The sequence below is a fragment of the Oncorhynchus mykiss genome, chromosome 15 (genome assembly GCF_013265735.2).
Source record: "Oncorhynchus mykiss isolate Arlee chromosome 15, USDA_OmykA_1.1, whole genome shotgun sequence".
Classification (NCBI taxonomy): domain Eukaryota; kingdom Metazoa; phylum Chordata; class Actinopteri; order Salmoniformes; family Salmonidae; genus Oncorhynchus; species Oncorhynchus mykiss.
Genome location: NC_048579.1, coordinates 16,157,999 through 16,177,368, shown reverse-complemented (window position 1 = coordinate 16,177,368; position 19,370 = coordinate 16,157,999). Strand labels below are relative to the sequence as shown.

Sequence of the window (19,370 nt, the reverse complement as noted above, 5' to 3'; positions counted from 1 at the left end):
GCATAAGCAGATGCTCCAGGTGGGCTGCAGTATTTTTCAGACAGCTGTTATTTTGAATGAATTTTAGAGGAAAAGGTCAGAAAATGTGAGACTAAGTTTACGTAGGATTTTGTTGTCAAATAGTTTGGTGAGAGTCATTATACATTACAGTTGCGTCCCATAGTAAACATTGCACTCGGTTTACAGCATTTACATTTCTAGAGTTTGCTCTGAGCAATGTTTCCCTCTAGTGGGCACCTTTCGATGACAGCACAGTGGTTGTTATGGAAAAGCATTTCCCCGGAGGATTGGGGACAGAACAGCTGATCGGGTTCAGTCGGGCTGAGAACACGGATACGAGTTTGTGCTGCTGTCAGACTGAATTAACTTCACAGGTAAGCAACAAGTCTTGTTTTTAATCTCCAGTACATTTGAAGGTTGACATTTGAGTTACCCAAAGCAAACTTTTTACCGGGGCTGAATGAGGACGGGTAAGTGAGCTGTGTAAACTAACGTTAGCAGGCTAGCGTGGATGCTACTGTGTTGCTAATTAATTGGCATTACAAAATGTTAATGACTAACAGATTGCTGTCACGGATAGAGCGGGTATGTTGGATGTTAGAAGGTTATGATAAGCGATATTAGAAAAATAGTTGTTTATGGTCACACAACTTATTCAGCAGCTAGCTACAGAGTTATGTGACCGGAATATAATCTATTTTTGACTGAATTACTCGCATTCAGTGAAACCAGGCAGCAAGCATCCTAGCTAGTTCGCCTGTGTTACCAGGCTGTAGAGTGCTAGTAATCTGCTAACATCTACCCAGTGAAGCAGAATTTGCTTACTATTTAAGGCTTTTAATGTATTGGTCTGTCATCAGACACATCGGTTGAGAACAATGATGTATATAAACCATTATATAAAATCATTGTTTGAGATACGGCATTCTCTTGAAAACAGGGTAGCTGGCATTTCAATCATTTAAACTTAATTCATAGAATGGACCTATCCCTTAAGACCACTGCAATCTAGCATCTCCTGTTATTTTTGGTGGACAACTTCTTAGATGATTGTAGACTGTTGTTAACATGTTCAATTCATGAAACAGTTTACTTGCATTTTTCAGTAGGTCATTTTTTAATAGCTCATGATTCAGTGTTGTGAATCAATATGGTGCAGAACTGTTGTTTTGCTCACTAGGTACCAGGTAAAGAAGCCTAGATCGATGCATACATGTAATACCTTACTTTCAAATAGAAATGTAAGTCTTTATTCTGAGTTTAGCCACTTATGAGCTGTGTGGTGGAATTTGGCCATGCATTCTTCTGCAAGTCTGACTTTATGAGTTGTATGTTAGTGTTTTTTGTGTGTGTCCAGGACCAACAGGATAGCAACCATAGAGTTTATGTTATAAGAATGCCAATGCTTTAAGATGCTAAGTGCCTTTCTCATTCTTATGGCGGCAGTCCCTTCACTAAGGCCCGTGTTACATTTATTTGGTTACTTCCATTTTATTTGTTTTCATTAAGAATCTTTCTAGGAAAGAGAGGAAGCAAGCAGGTCACATTTCTTATTGTGCTTAGAGATATCTAAAAGTTACAACTACGGCTGGCACAATTAATCGTATAACAGACAATTATGGACAATGACCGTGGATAAAAAAAAATGTCTTAATACATATTAATTGTAGGAGAAGGGTGGGGGGTGGATCAACATTATATTCAAGTAGATATAATTTATCCAATAGCAGTTTTACGTTTTTACATGAAGTTGGTCAAGCTCGTAGTCATTTTATGAGCAGAACAGCTTAATTTAAAAAAGTTCCAAGCAGTCAAAACCATTTGTTTTTTAGACCGGGGCGTCACCAAAGCGGTGTTGTATTAATTAGGTTTCTCGTAGCTATTTGTCAGAGATGCATTGCAAGCAACAACAAAAAAAAACGTCAACAAAAATAACAATTATGACAATAACCTTGGCCATTTGCATGACAATTAATCATTACCCCAAATTCCACAATCGTCACAGACCTAGTTACAACTAGTACATTTATTTGAGTAGCACGCACACAATGCTGCTGCACTCACAATTGTATGCTATCTCAGATTCTGGAGATCTGAGAACACAATATCCTAGGCCACATTGTGACATGGCACACACACTGGCTTATGTAAACTTCTGCTCTTGCTCAGTGGCTGACTCTTTTGAACGAGGGTAAGGTTTTTAAGGTCTTTTATCTGAGCAGCACAGTTTTCATACAGAAAGGAAAGAGACCCCTACTTAATCAAGTCTTATCCAACTATTGAATAAACAATACTAGCTCCTATTTTCTCTGCCTTAATCAATATAGGCCTAACCATTGGGAACAATGTCCATTCTTCAAAGGAGCCAGACAGTATAGCCTTTACTAACCTGGCTGTCATTGATCCATCTCTAACTACTATATAGCCTAATGATCTCTCTCTTCCTCAGCTTTGTCTTTTTAATTGCACATTAAACCAATTGCACATTGAAGCTGGGGATGGAAAAAAAAGCCTTTAGGAATATTGAACAGGAGATTAGACCACTGGGCAGTGGTTCAAGTGGCAGGATCATTCCATAACACCAACCATTGATTCAGCATTGTTAGCCTACATGAAAGCCACAAGCCACAGACACAGTGTACATGGGGTTGGTTCTTGCCTGGCTACCCAAACTCTTTTCTCTGGCAAAACACTACGCCCAATGATTCTGGATGAACCTCCCTGATGATTTCTAGAATGGAAGATTGGTCCCAGAAACCAATGGGTTGGGCCAGAGCCAGAACACACGTGGGTATAGCAGGGTTTTGAGAATTCTTCATTGGCTTTGATACTCTGATTGGTTAAAGATGTTCCAATCGCTGATGGCTTTGTTTTGTACAACACCCCTCATTTTGACTTCACCACTAATGACTTCAATGATGGCAGTCTCAGAGTGAAGTATTTGAGAACGCTAGAGCAGCGGAAGAATTCAGTTTGAGTTGTCAGGCAAGGTTGGTTCTTTCTGTCCTCTGATGGAACAGAAATACGTTTTAGGCCTAAATGTAGCCTACAGGTATGTTCAACTAGGCCTATCATTCTGACTGTAGCACTACCAACTTAGGCTATGTTTCTTTATTTAATCTTATCGCCTATAACGCTGCTTTAATCAGATCTCAGACATATTTTGACATTGACTTTGTCATAAACCAAATACTTAGGCCTATTGGTTATGAAGTAATCCCTTTGTTTGCCCTATAACAGTCCTTCTGAAAACCTTCCTCTGTAGGCCTTAAACTGTAACTCATTTATGCACAAATGTGTTTTATGATTTGTAGGCAAATTAAGTCATTTGCTTTTTCACTTGGGGACTAAACCACACCAAACACATATGCATGTGTGAGTATTCATAGTGAGGGCCAGTCACTGAGTGATTTGTTCCACAGAACCACCGGCCCTCCCTGCCCAAACTGAGTCAATGACTCATTGATGGTGGCTCTCCTGTAAACAGTTTCAAGCATTTACCGACCAAACTCAAAGTACACCGATGATACATGAAGAACGCAGGTGCCCAGAAGCCTATAACCTGGGTCGTTCCACCTCAAAAATCACCAGAAAGAGGATTGACACCCACCATCTCAGATTGTTCTGAAAATGTTTCTGTTAGAAACCAATAAGATTAGCATTCCCGCAACATTATTCTGTTGAAATATAATTTGATACCAGAGAAATGCGTCAATGCATTTTGGTACACCAGAAGTACATTCATTTCCAATGTAACGCTGTGTTTGCCTTGAAGCATTGCGTTGCAGAGGCAGTTGCAGTGCGTTCTGTGTGGTGCATGCCCAACCTGAAAAATAACATTCCTATCCAGCTTTTAATATACTGAAGAAAAATATAAACACAACATGCAACAATTTAAAAGATGTTACTAAGCTACACTTCATAGAAGGAAATCAGTCAATTGAAATAAAATCATTAGGCCATAATCTATGGATTTCGCATGACTGGGCAGCCATGGGTGGTCCTGGGAGGGCATAGGCCCAACCCACCCACAGACAGTCAGAATGAGTTTTTACCCACAAGGGCTTTATTACAGACAAAAATACTCCTACCCCCCCCCCCCCCACACACACACACCATGTGGTATGCGGTTGTGAGGCCAGTTTGACGTTCAGCCAAATTCTCTAAAAGGACGTTGTAGGTGGCTTATGGTGGAGAAATTAACATTACATTCTCTTACATCTGCTCTGTTGGACATTTTTGCAGTCAGCATGCCAATTGCACACTTCCTCAACTTGAGACATCTGTGGCATTGTGTTGTTTGACAAAACTGCACATTTTAGAGTGGCCTTTTATTGTCCTGAGCACAAGGTGCACCTGTGTAATGATAATGCTTTTTAATCAGCTTCTTGATATGCCGTGCCTGTCGGGTGGATGGATTATCTTGTCAAAGGAGAAATGCTCACTAACAAGGATGCAAACAAATTTGTGCACAACATTTGAGAGAAATACGCTTTTTGTGTGTGTGGAACATTTATGGGACCTTTAATTTCAGCTCATGAGAAAAGGGACCAACACTTTACATGTTGCATTTATATATTTTTCCCTGTATTGGGTATGGTTAGGGTGACATTGTGAAAAGTTCAGTAGGCCTACGAAGTGGTATGCCCATAAAAAAATGTATGATAAACTGTAATCTGATTGCTGCCAGAGTACACTAGGTTTTACTATCTATTGAAATATGCCCAGTTGCCTAAATGAACTGAGATAGAGGAGAGAGCGTCCCTCCCAGTCTACCAGTAAATGATCCCTGATTTAATCTTCCCTCCTCTATCGACTGTATTAATAGCCACTCAGCCATCACACACACTAAACACCAAGGTGTTTTTTTTCTGCCAAATTCAGCATCCCGCCAACTTTTTGCAGACTTTTCTTTATATATGAAAGGTATTTATGGTTGACAAAGCCTCTACTTTTATTTCCACGAATCAACCTAGTCATGATTGCGGTAAAGTTCGTCTTAGAATTAACTGTAGCCGAGAGGCAGCATATACACACGGCGAGGTAGGGTACTCCCGTTACCTCTATGTTAAATTGCCTACTTCACTCATAACCCGACAACGGCTGTATGTATATGTGTTTACATACATACATACATATATACATACACACTACCGTTCAAAAGTTTGGGGTCACTTAGAAATGTCCTTGTTTTTGAAAGAAAAGCAAATTTTTTTGGTCCATTAAAATAACATCAAATTGATCAGAAATACAGTGTAGACATTGTTATTGTTGTAAATGGATATTGTAGCTGGATGTGGCTGATTTTTAATGGAATATCTACATAGGTGTACAGAGGCCCATTATCAGCAACCATCACTCCTGTGTTCTAATGGCACTTTGTGTTAGCTAATTCAAGTTTATAATTTTAAAAGGCTAATTGATCATTAGAAAACACTTTTACAATTTATGTTAGCACAGCTGAAAACTGTTTTGATGATTTTAAAGAAACAATAAAACTTGCCTTTTAGACTTGAGTATCTGGAGCATCAGCATTTGTGGGTTCGATTACAGGCTACAAATGGCTAGAAACAAATAACTTTCTTCTGAAAGTCGTCAGTCTGTTCTTGTTCTGAGAAATTAAGGCTACTCCATGTGAGAAATTGCCAAGGAACTGAAGATCTCGTACAACAGCGTTGTACGAGATACTCCCTTCACAGAACAGAGCCAACTGGCTGTGAAGTGTCAGTCAAAATAAGATGACTCAAGAAATTACATTATTTTTGAAGTTTTTACTAAAGAGATTTTACATCTAACAAAGATGTTTGGTGCAGTATTTGTCAATGAAAAAATGTGCATGAAAACGAGTCGTCTCTCGTTGAATGACAACAGACTTTATTGAAGAATCGCTGCTGTTGACCAATCACCGACGAAGGGACGTAGACTTCGGCTTGCCTCCAGAATTAGTTTTGTGTGCCAGAACAGCCGAAGAAACCCTCACCAAAGTCCAAAACAAAAACGTAACAAAATGTTGTCATAATATATGCACAAACTCTACCGAACTGTTTCAGGTGGGAAGCATGTGGATGCCTTTACAGGGTAGAGAGGTTCTCTGAGTTGAGGAGGCACAGTGGCTGTTGTTGTGCTAAACCTCGCTGTGGGCCACTGTGCCAGTCTGTGCTGGGCTAAAGCCTAAAGCCTAACCCTAACCCTAACACATACTGATCTGCTTCTGTTCCAGACTTACTCGCTGTTCGACTGACTGGCTGTGACTTGGTGTGCTTTATGTTTCGCATTTGAACTGCAACAGACGGGCAAGGATGTCCTTCCGGCCTAAAACTCACTCTGTGACTCGCTCTATAAAGGATGTCTTCCATCCGCCTCAACCTTGTGTACACAAAGGGTCATGAGTTGATCCATAGGCGCCAACATGTTTCCTGACCCCAGGCAGAGCCCTGAGTTCATTACGATGTTTGGTTATGTAATTCAGCTATCACTTTCAAAATGACCTTTGAGACACCAGGCACAGTATATTCCCAGAAATATGAGCATGATCTCTTTTTTTATTGTTATCATAAGTTGAGATCTAGGTGTATTCTACTGGCTATTCAGGGTGAAAGGAGACCCTTTTTGTAGGTTTCATTGCCATTGTTCAAGTGTGATTTTAAATAGGCTAGGTTTCATGGTCACTATTGGTCTTAAGATATAGTGGTGGTGTTTATATCCTTGGTGATTGACAGCATTACTGGGAAGACTGTCAGCCAAAGACAATGAGATTAGGCAGGAAGCGGAAGTTAGAGGTTTCGTGATTAAGCCATCTTTACGTACAAAGATGTAGCCTACTGCTACGACATCACATATCACTTCTGAACACACTGCAACTGAACAGGCTCACGACTTTTCAACACAGACATGCATAGAAAGCTATTATGTCCCTGAGTCCCATGGAGTTGTGTGTTCCAAGTGAGGTCGGCCAATGATCTGTGATTCAGAGGACAAACGCATACAGACCAGTAGTTCTCTGTGTCTTCATCACTTCATCCCTTTTGTTTTTCTGATGAGAGAAGTACATTAAAATATAGGCCTAGCTATTGGCTATTGGTGGTGTTGAATAAGATGTCACGTGCTCATTTGTGCTCTTTATTTTTTTATTTTAAGCGTTATGATTTACCTGAAGTGTTTAGTTCTTCTGTGCTGATCCGAAAGGGATTGTGGGGATCTTCTTCTCAAATCTCCTTAAAGCTGGAATCCTTAATGCTGAAATTGTCACGTCCATTTGTGATATTACAACAACAAAGAAGTTACTGAAAACAACACTTTTTTCATTGCACTCTTGATAGCAGAGCACCATTTAAATTGTTTTATTTATTTTTACCATAATGCAGCAGCAAAAACAACGGTGGTGGGGCAGCACCTACTGCAGAGTCCATCTTTAAAGATGGAGTCTGGGATCTTAAGCACAACAAATTCGTAACATATTGTACAAATCGGATTTGTAACATATCATACAAAATGGATGACGTAGTACACAATTAGATGATGTGGTACACAAAAAACGAGTACCCATTTTGGCTCGTGAGCACCACTTTCAACACTACTGGCTAAAATTATACAAAGTTCTAGAGCATCACTTTAAGAGTCTGTAAATAAGGATTATTCTCTTTCTGTGTTTACTGTAGTGGAAACCGGGCACCATCCCTCCGGTTTCTTACTGTGCACTGATTACGAGCTGTTCCGTGGAGTGTGAACACACTAGACATCGACAGCCTGTGTGTCAGCAGCAGGTGTCTGTCTGTTTATGGCTGCTTGGTGTCTCTGTAGCTAGGTCTTGTTTAGGAACAAAGTTCAGTTCTCTGTGATTGGGGATCAAGGAAGGTGTGGCCCTGGCCTCTATATTGCAGTAGGGCCTCATTATATTTTAATAGGAATACCGGTATACTCTGTGCCACTTTGTTAGTGTGTGCGGGTGTGTAGGATAAACATTCTGATTTGAATCCAAGGAAATCCTTACATTGTGGTCTGGGCACTGACAAAGGAAAGGTCATCCTAAATATAGTTTGAAGCCATAGTGACAGAAGTGTCCCTAAAGCATTCATTCAAGATTATGCTGTAGGCCAGTTGTTTTCCAACTTTTTCAGTGGGGGACACTTTTTAATTCAACAAATAAACTTAAATTCATTACATGTTCATTTCTTATCAAAATGAAAAGAAATCAATACATTTTTTCTAATTCTTTCTCATTAACGATTGTATATTGTCTCACTAATTTGTTTTAAATGTTGGTGACCCCACTGCAGTTCGTCGCGACACCGACATTTGATTACCACTGCTGTAGGCTGCAGTAAGGTCACAACACAGTGGTCTCTGTAGTTTCACCATAGGTATACTTGAATGTAGCCAAAAGTGCCATGTGTTTGTGATGCCATCTTTCCTGTCTATGTTACAAGATATTTGATGTCTTTTTCCAGTCCCAGACCTGGTCCCCTCTGTTAGGCCTCTGTGACTTGAGTGGTCTCCGTCTAAGCTGGGCCTGCCTGTAAGCAACTGCTCCCTCTATCTCCCTGAGTGCGCCTAGTTGACCTTCCTCTCAGCGACTCACAGGCCAGGCTAAATAATGGATGAGGTGCCTGGAAAGAGCGGCTGGTGTGAGATGTTACTTACCTGGATAAATGGGAAGGGAGGGACAGAGGGCTTGGTGACAGCCAGGAGGGCCACTGCTAGCCTAGCACTTAGCACCCAAACCATTGTCTAGTTACTAGTACTACCGCCTGACTAATTAACACCCTACAGAATCCCTTCCTGATCCGTTCTCTTACACTAACCAACCACAGAGCGTGCTGTGCTGAAGTTGAGGGGGCATACGCAGGGCAGGCAGGGTGTCAATCATTAATGAAAGGCGTCCCATCTCCGGTTTCCCTGGGATAGAGTAGTGGGAGTGGAGGATAAGGAGCGTACAGCTTCCAGATAACATGCTTAGGAGGGCAGGTTGTGTACATTACTGTAACAGGGCTCTCTCTCTCTCTGAATATCACACTCACACACACTCTCTCCCTCTGTCAGGTAGCCTGGCGGGTAAGAGCATTGGGCCACTAAACGAAAGGTTGCTGGATCGAATCCCCAAGCTGACAAGGTAGAAAATCATCTGTCGTTCTGCCCCTGAGCAAGGCAGTTAACCCACTGTTCCACCCGATGGCGTGGATGTTGATTATGGCAGCCCCCCCGCACCTCTCTGATTCAGAGGGGTTGGGTTAAATGCAGAAGACACATTTTCAGTTGAATGCATTGTTGTTCTAGGTATCCCCCTTTCTCTTTCTGTTTGCAGGTGTCAGGGGAGGGAGTAGAATGTTCTGTATTCTAAGAAGCACAATGGATTCTTGAGACGCTTTGATGCCTAACTCTTCCTGGTTCCCGAAGCACCACCTGCAGTGGCCTATTACAGGACTAGAAGTGATGCAATCCCCATGCATCCCTCACCTCTGACCAACCCCTGCCCTTACATTCTCTCATACTACTGCACTCTAAAAACAAGCTCTATGCAGTATTAGTCCAAATCTCTGTTTATATTTTATTATCACATTGAACAATGTGACCTGGTTCCTCTTAGATGCTGAGTTTGTACTCTAAGTAACCACTTCACTTCAAGGTTTGCACCACAGCTCTCAGTATGGACTCCCACCCGGGGACTTGTGTGTTGGGTCCACTTCCCAGAGAGTGTAGGCCTAACCATCAATGGTTGCATTGCTGGCACTGACGGGGGCAAAGGTGAAGTAGTGTCACTGTTTCGGTCCCCCTCCCTCCAACCCAGAGGAATACAGGAAGGAACACAGGATTTAAGGACAGAGACGTGGTTCAGTAATCTGGATGGATCTGTTCCAGCAGGAGATGTTCCATAAAGATCTAGAGTAAGAACCAGTTGGTTCTCAGGTCTTGAATTTCCATACATAGTCTTTAAAGCATATAGGCCCATGGAAGAGAAATTGATTCTCTGTTACTCACACAAAGAATACCGACTTGGACGTTTACACCGTGGAGATGTCTGCCACCTGACCTTCCAGCAGCTTTGATTATTTTTGTGTTCACTTTCAACTGATAAAACCCAGAACCAGATCAGAACAGTGAAACGGGAGGTGTAGGAAGTCTGAGGTGAGCGGTGGTGTGGCATGGCGGAGCACGGCGAGCTGCTCGGTGAGATGGCCACGGTTGGGCGTCTGAGTGCCACGGAGCGCCTGAAGCACGCCCAGAAGCGGCGCGCCCAGCAGCTGAAGGGCTGGGCCCAGATGGACAAGGATACGGCCCGTGGCGGGGGCAAGGCCGGACAGAAAGTGGACAAGAACAAGGGGCGCACGCGCAGGGTGGTCTTCCCCAACAACATCACCCTGCTGGAGGCTGCAGCCCGCAATGACCTGGAGGAAGGTGAGTCAGTCCACACCACTATGGGCTGGTTTCACCGACACAGATAAAGACTAGTCCTGGAATAAAAAACATGCTCAATGGAGATTCACTATTAAAAGTGTGTTTTAGACCTGGACTAAGCTTAGGCTATTCCATGTCTGGGAAACCAGCCATAGAGGTTATCCCACTTTATAAACTGGGTGGGTCCAGCCCTGAATGCTGATTGGCTGAAAGCCGAGGTATATCAGACTGTATTCCACAGGTATGACAACATGTATTTCTACTGCTCTAATAACCAGTTTATAATAGCAATAAGGCACCTCGGGGGTTTGTGATATATGGCCAATATACCACGGCTAAGGTCTGTGTCCAGGCACTCTGCTTTGCGTCGTGATTAAGAACAGCCTTTAGCTGTGGTATATTGGCCATATAGCACACCTCCTAGGGCCTTAAATAACCCTCACTGTTGTTATGGTTGCTGTTCTTCCAAGTAGGCTAGCATGAATTACACAGTACAACTACTCTATAAACACAAGGGCAATTCCACAGTAACAGAATGATGCTGAGACTTTGATTTTTCACTTTAAAATGTATGTTAAACAAAAAACAATGATTGTTAACAGAATGACTGTTTGTGCAGTCTTTCTGTTAACTAACTTTGCATCGGCACTGTTCCTCAAGTAAATGTGTTTTTGTAAAATGTTCAATGGAAATTGTTAAAAGTTGTACTTGTGTATAGGAAATGATTCATGCATATTTTGTGTGAGACGCGTCATACTTCTAAACTTGTCAGACCAGGCATTTGGTTTCAATGGTGCTATTGTTTCCACACATGATTATGGTTAATTATAGTGGTCACTCGTAACTAACTTTTGCCTGCATTACAAGAGCAGAGGCCATCTGAAGTTAGGATTCGTAGCATAGCTTAGTGAGTAACGGCCACGCTGTTGTGATTGTGTTTCTCTGCAGTCAGGGAACTGCTGAACGGTGGAGTCAGTCCAGATCTGTACAACGAGGACGGACTCACTGCCCTGCACCAGGTGTGCACACACACACTCAAACATACTCTTAAACACATACTCTCAAACATATACACACACTCGCGCACACACACACACACCAGGTACAGACAGTTGTGACCACCCACACCAACAGGTCAGCCTGTGTGTGCATTGTTTTGTGTTGTCAGCTCTCAGAACTGTAAGTACTGTCTGTTGTGTCTATCTGTCTGTTTTGTCTAACTAACATCACAGTTTATGTAAACACTGTAGAGCGTTTTCACATTGCTTCTAGGGCTAGACATGTAACTGCTGCTCTGGACCAAGGCTCTTGCTTACATTCCTAGACCATTGGGGAGGATAAGTTTAGTTATGCTTCCCTTCATAGCACTGCTGTGTTGTTTGGAAAGTTCTACGAACACCACCAAGAAACAACACTGCTCTCTTTCTAAGTCAAAATGACACAGACCCTACATATACACATTAACACACACTGTCAACACATCAGTGTCACTAGAGAGAACAGTGTTCTCTTTGTAAGTCAAAATGACACAGACCCTACATATACACATTAACACACACTGTCAACACATCAGTGTCACTAGAGAGAACAGTGTTCTCTTTGTAAGTACTATCTAATTATTTCTTCCCTTTGAAAAAAGTGAATGTGCTTTACTTAGTAAACGACTGGAGGCCTGGGCCTATGCAAATTCAGCTTACACTGCAGTTGACTTACTGATGGTAGAACACTGTAGGTGAGCATGTATTCATTGGTTTGTCTGTCTGTCTGCCCCCCCTGCAGTGCTGCATTGATGACTTTGTGGAGCTGGTACAGTGTCTGTTGGATGCCGGGGCCAGTGTGAACGCCTGTGACAGTGAGCTGTGGACGCCGCTCCACGCTGCTGCCACCTGTGGACACACAGCCCTGGTGCAGCTCCTGGTGCAGTCGTGAGTCACATTTAGAAACCCTTCAATGTGACACACTCTCTCGCTGTACTGCTGGTCACAGAAATGTACACAGTTACAATGTACTACTTTACTTAGACTTGGAAAAATAAGTTTGAGTAACTAAGTATGATGGTTGAACTTCCCCAAAATCTATTCTTAGCCTTTCTTCATAGGCACTATCGTATCATATAAACATATGGTTACAATTCTAGGACATCCTTATCATTTACTACAGTAAATTACCACTGTGTGTCAGTGAATATACTGTATTTCAGCTACATGTGATGGTGATGCATGTGCCACTGGTATAATGAGTCCCTGTCTCCTGATGTAACGTTCTCCTTGTCTGTGTCCAGTGGTGCAGAGATGCTGGCGGTCAACGCTGATGGCAACATGCCCTATGACCTTTGTGAGGACGAGGCCACGCTGGAGCTGCTAGAGATGGTCATGGCAGAGCAGGGTCAGAACCCAACTCGACATCCTCTCCTTCTCCACAACCATATCCTCTATTTGCATTCCCAACTACTCCCAATCATTCTCATGCCATGACTACAGCCTTGAGCCTTCATCCTTAGCTACCTAGCCCTTCTCTTCCCAGTTGCGATCCCCACCATGACCCTTACTAAAAATCGGTCCTAGTCAAATGGTCTTGTGTTGACTTCCTGTGTACCTGTGCAGGTATAACCCAGGACCGTATAAACCAGTGTCGTGGGGCTAAGGAGATGGAGATGCTGACGGACCTTCGAGTGCTGGTCCAGAGTGGTGCGGACCTGAACGCTCAGGATGACAATGGGGCCACACTGGTGAGACACTAATCTGTAAAAAAAAAAATCTAATCAGGGACTGATTTTAGACCTGGGACAACAGGTGGGTGCAATTAATTATCAGATAAAACCAGAAGTACTCTGGACCTTGTAGGGTAGGATTTTGAATACCCCCCCTGTAAACCTTAAATTACACCTGAAAACACACTTGGCTGGGAATAACTGTTACATTACTTACAAACAGCACTAAGGTTTGAACTTCTAGTCTCATCCATAGATTCTCCTCACCACTGGTATAAAAGGTTGACCGTGTAACAATCTGTCCTCTGTCTCACTTCACATCCAGCTGCACTTAGCGGCGGCTAACGGCTACCTGTTGGTAGGGGAGCTGTTGTTGGAGCACCAGGCCAAAGTGGAGGAGAAGGACACAGACGGCTGGACACCACTCCATGCCGCCTCCTGCTGGGGACAGGTCAGTAGTGCCGCACAAGAAGCTACGTCCCCCTTTCTCAACTGTCATGCTATGGGCGGCAGGTAGCCTAGCGGTTAAGAGCATTGGGCAAGTAACCGAAAGGTTGCTGGTTTGAATCCCCGAGCTGACTAGGTGAAAAATATGTTGATGTGCCCTTGAGCAAGGCACTTAACCCTAATTGCTCCTGTTCAGGATAAGAGCGTCCTCTAAATGACTAAAATGTCAAATATGCCATGCTATGCTAAATGGCTGTATTGCCTGACAAACCTGAACATGCTGGTGTGTCTTGTTTCCCCAGGTCCAGATGGTGGAGCTGCTGGTGGCTCATGGGGCCAGTCTCAACACCAAGTCCGTTCTGGAAGAGACGCCACTGGGTAAGAACACAACTATCAACCCCCTCAGAGACTGTGTAGATGTGAAGGGCAATGACAGTATAGATTAACTTACTGTTGTCTTGGTAGATAATTGTTGTCCAGACACAGCATAAACGTGTTTCAGAGGGACTGAAATCCTGAATGGGGATGACATGTCCTGATCCTGTTGTGTTTTCTGTCCGTGGCAGATGTGTGTGCGGACGAGGAGGTGAGAGCCAAGCTGATGGAGCTGAAGCACAAACACGATGCCATCATGAAGAGTCGGGACCGACACAAGGGCACCTTGCAGAGACGAGCCTCCAGCACTGGCAGCAGAGGGTGAGAGGGGGGACAAGAGAGAGGATTAGTTCAAGAATTGAGGGGATAGGATAATGGTTTTGTTTAGACACATGTAAAACCCTCAAGCTACGGTCACTCTCTCCAGCTTGTAGCTGTATCTACAGTATCTCTCTCTGTCGCCCCCTGTCTGAGCAGTAAGGTGGTGCGGCGTGTGAGCATCAATGAGCGTTCCAGCCTGTACCGGCGGGAGCACCACAAGGAGGCCATGGTGTGGCAGGAGAGAGGCCGGCAAGCCGAGCCGCAGGACGACGACGAGGACAGACAGACTGACAACGAGCTCCACCAGCATGTTGCCATGGTGAGTGGTACTGTATTACTTCTGTCATAGCAACAACACCAGGACAAACTGCTACCATGTTCAATTAACACTGAGAATAGATGATATGGTTCAGAGTTGATAGGTGAATGTGTCATATTAACTCTCTTGCGCTGGCTCTCTCAGGCTGCAGGTGCCATGTCGAGGGGGGAGGATGACGAGGGAGGGGAGAGGAAGTTCAATCTGGGGAACGGTGGGATTCCCCTGGCCCTGTCGGCGTCAGTCCCAGGGGAGCAGTGGAGCGGAGGCCGGATGGACCGCAGCGCCTCTTACCAGCTGAGCCCTGCCTCGGGGACCGGGGAGGCAGAGGACAGCATGACCCGGGAGAAATCCCACCAGACACTAGCGGACCTGAAACGCCAGCGGGCCGCAGCCAAGCTCAACAAGTACCCAGCCCCACCCCCTCCAGAGGAGATGCCCCCTCCTCCCGCCCCTCTGCAGGATGGGACCCCGTCCGGAGCTGCCCAGGAGACACCCAGCACAGAGGTGGCCTCCCCCAGCACTGTGTACTTCACCCCAGCCAGCGGGGACCCGCCCCTGCTCAAACTACAAGCCCCAGAGGAGGACACCTCCAACAACACCAAGGAGCCCTGCTGTGGACTCATGTAGGGACAAACACTTCCAAACACCTGCCTGACTGGAAATGAAAGTGGTTGATGTGTAACAATCAAAAATGATTTCAAAACGCTACGGTGACCACCAGATATACTTTTAAGGATTCATTGCAGTTGGATTTAAGCGCCTACTTCCATCAATTACATGCCATTGAATGTTTGGTCTACTCTCCATTTTGGTCAATGTGGTTATACATTCCATCTTCTTGCACGGATTTATTTTTAGCCCTCCTTCCTGAAATGTCTAAAACAAGATTTATGTAACAAAATGTAAAACATTTTCCAATATATGAGCACTTAACGTTCCTCTGTTGATAAGGGTGTGGCCAGAGCCAGAGATTTACATACATGGATATTGCTCTGCATATCTATGGCCCTCGTATAGAGAGAGACCTTATGTGCCCACCTGGTGGCTTCTAAGAGAACTACAGATTCCAGTATTACTCCTTCAATAGCACGGAGTACTTTCTTCAGTTTAATCCCTTTTTTCCATGTTTGTTTGAGGCAATTCAATCAAAAGAGAGCGTTTTCTCATATCAAGCATATTATATATGAACTGGCCATCTGACTTAAATGAATAAGATTTGCTCATTTAAAGCAGAAAGGGGCTAGAGAAGCGTGAATGAACCAAAGCTGATTATTTTACTTTATTTTTTTTCAAGCTGAAAATCGGACCAATGAATGATCATTTTCTACTCATGATTGACTGAGCATGATTTGAGATATGCACAGTAAATGGATTTAAGAGAAGGAAAGATTAGGATCGAGAGTGATACAAAAGGGTACATAATAATGGCATTTGTTGGTGTTATTTGTTTTCTATACACACTCACACCAGTCTGTCTGTTGACAGGGTACAGAAGTGGGAGTGTTTGTAGATGATGGTTTCTCTTTCTTGTTGGTTTGAATTTGCATCAAATTTACACATGTGTAGACAAGTGCTATTTCCCTGCCTTTCTACTGATCAGCATTCAGCACTGTTCTCAAAATTGTTTTTTTGTTCGTAAATCAACATACTGTTCCAGTGCACTAAGAACCTACATTTTCTACGGTGCAATTTGTAAACAAGGGTTTTGTTTTCTAAATGATTGTAAGAGATTATCTAATATTCAAATTAATATAAATTGTGTTTTTGTCATGGTGTTTGTCCCACCTCAGGATAAAATGACTTCTTATAGGCATTTCTATTTAAACTATTTCTATGCTGTGAATAGGGATGTACACAGTGTACAAAACATTAGGAACACATGCTCTTTCCATGACATGGACTGACCAGGTGAATCCAGGTAAAGGCTATGATCCATTATTGATGTCACTTGTTAAATCCACTTCAGTCAGTGTATATGAAGGGGAGGAGACAGGTAAAAGAAGGATTTTTAAGCCTTGAGACATGGCTTGTGTATGTGTGCTATTCAGAGGGTGAATGGGCAAGACGATATTTAAGTGCCTTTGAACGGGGTATGGTAGTAAGTGCCAGACGCACCGGTTAGTGTGTCAAGAACTGCAACGCTGCTGGGTTTCACGTTCAACAGTTTCCCTTGTGTATCAAGAATGGTCCACCACCCAAAGGACACAATTGTGGACCGCATTGGCGTCAACATGGGCCAGCATCCGTGTGGAACGCTTTTGACTCCCTGTAGAGTCCATGCCCTGACAAATTGAGGCTGTTCTGAGGGCAAAAGGGCTTCTGAGGGCAAAAGGGGGTGCAACTCAATATTAAAGGTGTTCCTGATGTCTTGTACACTCTGTGGATATTAATGACATTTCATTTTTGTGTCAACACAATTTGGCAACCCATCCCTTACAGGATTATTTCACACACAAACTACAATGATTCACAGTGATAGTTCTTCCGGTGTTCCGTACAGTGCGCACCCACCTCAAAAGGAATGAAAAAAAAAAATGTAAACATAAATAGTAGATAGTTATCCAATCAATAATAACCTTAGGGCAGTGAAAAATGAAATATAATACTGAAAAATGTATTATATTTTTGTGTATGGAGTAGATTGACCTCAACCATTCCTTTACAACAAACCATTCCTGCCTAGAAACCAGTATATTCTACATTGCTGCCTTAATGAAATGAAGGGGGCATCAGAACAACTGACAGACCATCTTGGTTAGCCTTGTCAATGTGATGGTTTGTCAACAGTAAGTGCCTACTGTAGGGTTGATTGGCTAAGTGTAAATAGTTTGCATTGCTTGCACAAAGTTCCACATAGACCGTGTGGAATTCTGATTGATGTGAAGTATGGGACTAAATGCCTTTGACTCTCTCCTAAATGTACTATTGAAATGTCTCCTTCCATAATGGAACTCAGTCCTCAATTACACATTGACATTTGTTTGTTTTAATGTAGAACATCATTTGTATGGTTGTTGCCTGTTTAAAAAGTCATGTTTTCTCAGATTTTTGTATAAGAGGAATGAGGAGGAATGATGGTCTGGGGCTGTTTTTCATGGTTCGGGGTAGGTCCCTTAGTTCTAGTGAAGGGAAATCTTAAAGCTATAGCATGCAATGACATTCTACGACAATTCTGGGCTTCCAACAGTTTGGGGAAGGCCCTTTCCCATTTCAGCATGACAATGCCGGCGTGCACAAAGCGAGGTCCATACAGAAATGGTTTGTCAAGATCGTTGTGGAAGAACTTGTCTGGCCTGCACAGAGCCCTGACCTCAACCCCATCGAACACCTTTGGGATGAATTGGAACGCCGACTGCGAGCCAGGCCAAATTGCCCAACCTCAGTGCCCAACCTCACAAAGGCTCTTGTGGCTGAATGGAAGCAAATCCCCGCAGCAATGTTCCAACATCTAGTGGGAAGCCTTTCCAGGAGAGTGGAGGCTGTTAGAGCAGCAAAGGGGGACCAACTCCATATTAATGCCCATGATTTTGGAATGAGATGTTCGACGAGCAGGTGTCCACATACTTCTGGTGCTGTAGTGTGTGTATGTGGAGCGTCCTTCATCTGCTACATAACTACTTCAAGCCAGCAGGGGGACACTGAGGGAAGAAAACCATGCTGCTCAACATTCACACCAGTTTCCTTCTCTCTATTGTACATGAAAGTTACTGCACTGAGTATATGAATGGTTGAAATATTGAAGGTTCCTGGAGTTCATTGTCTTTCCTGTCCAGCTAATGAAGATGAACCATAAAAGGGGGACCCTCTTGTTTGTGTGGGATGGGGAATGTGGAAGGACTCAGACTGATCAAGGACCTACAGTAGCTTACCTGTCAATGTATTTCTGATACCTTCATTTTAATCACCTTAAAACAAATCTAGAGCCTTTGTATATATTATACAATAAATATATTATGTCAAACTTGAGTGTGTGTTTTTCCTTGTATTTTATGTGCTTCTTTCATGTTTATAGTACATATGGATACAGTAAACATTACCCCTTAGTGGTGGAATTGTACAGTGAATTGGCACATAAGATCTTCCATTCTTTACACCACCTAGGTGTAATTCTGATGTGAGCTCTCGTAGCTTTACACACACACACAGCACAAATGCACACACACTACTGATTGTGTCAGTGTAAATAATAATTTGTTCTTAACTGACTTGCCTAGTTAAATAAAGGTTCAAAATAAATGTTACAGCCCAGTCATTTGGCCCAGCACATGCCTCTTAGACATCCAGGCAATACCAGTTTCTCCCCTCACCTTTGTTTATGTATTGTCTCTGTGTTGTGAAGACATGGGTGGTGTGAGGCTGCGGGATGATATTCTACCATATGCTGGAGGACAGATGTACCCTATAGTACTGACCCCTAGTAATGGACACATTGCCTGCCCTTCAGTCTACCCCTGCCTCAACTACCTTCCCCCTCTCTCTTTCAGTTTATGTACTGACTGTGGCTTTGACAACACTTGTCCTCAAGCTTGTGTGAGAGAAACCCAGTAATGCAAACAATAAGGGTATATGACAACCAAGGCCTTTGAGCTTTATGCAAATCAGAATTTTGGAGGTCTGCAGATGTGCTGTTTGGTATAAGAGGCCTTTATGGAGATTAGGAGTAGTAGTACTGACATAGTTTGATGACAGACTGGATGTACCACTGTGTGGTACATGAACGTGGATGGGGCTGGCGGAATCAAATGGTTGAGTGCCCACCATGTGAGGAGGGGTCAAATGTCTTTTCCAAGCAGCCACAGAGACACA

General features: G+C 43.3%; 1 protein-coding gene across 2 annotated transcripts; it reads left to right on the top strand.

The window, feature by feature from the left end:
• The first annotated feature begins 227 nt into the window (after positions 1 to 227).
• LOC110489701 (protein phosphatase 1 regulatory subunit 16A) lies at positions 228 to 16,015 on the top strand. Of its 2 annotated transcripts, XM_021562477.2 has the most exons (12): positions 228 to 374; positions 9,040 to 9,109; positions 9,302 to 10,392; positions 11,341 to 11,411; positions 12,172 to 12,317; positions 12,674 to 12,777; positions 12,996 to 13,120; positions 13,428 to 13,553; positions 13,852 to 13,927; positions 14,116 to 14,245; positions 14,402 to 14,564; positions 14,709 to 16,015. In XM_021562477.2, the coding sequence occupies exons 3-12, from the start codon at positions 10,140 to 10,142 to the stop codon at positions 15,189 to 15,191; spliced, it is 1,677 nt and encodes a 558-aa protein (XP_021418152.1). In that variant the 5' UTR covers positions 228 to 374; positions 9,040 to 9,109; positions 9,302 to 10,139; the 3' UTR covers positions 15,192 to 16,015. The 2 variants fall into 2 exon arrangements, with proteins under 2 accessions (XP_021418152.1, XP_036799772.1); XM_036943877.1 differs by lacking the exons at positions 228 to 374; positions 9,040 to 9,109 and having other exon boundaries at positions 9,206 to 10,392.
• Positions 16,016 to 19,370: the final 3,355 nt, after the last annotated feature.

Bases quoted from the DNA above. Each gene is read 5' to 3' on its own strand.
- LOC110489701 (XM_021562477.2), top strand. From the start codon at position 10,140: ATGGCGGAGCACGGCGAGCTGCTCGGTGAGATGGCCACGGTTGGGCGT. The intron at 11,412-12,171 runs GTGTGCACACAC...CCCCCCCTGCAG, and splicing joins GACTCACTGCCCTGCACCAG to TGCTGCATTGATGACTTTGT. The intron at 14,565-14,708 runs GTGAGTGGTACT...TGGCTCTCTCAG, and splicing joins TCCACCAGCATGTTGCCATG to GCTGCAGGTGCCATGTCGAG.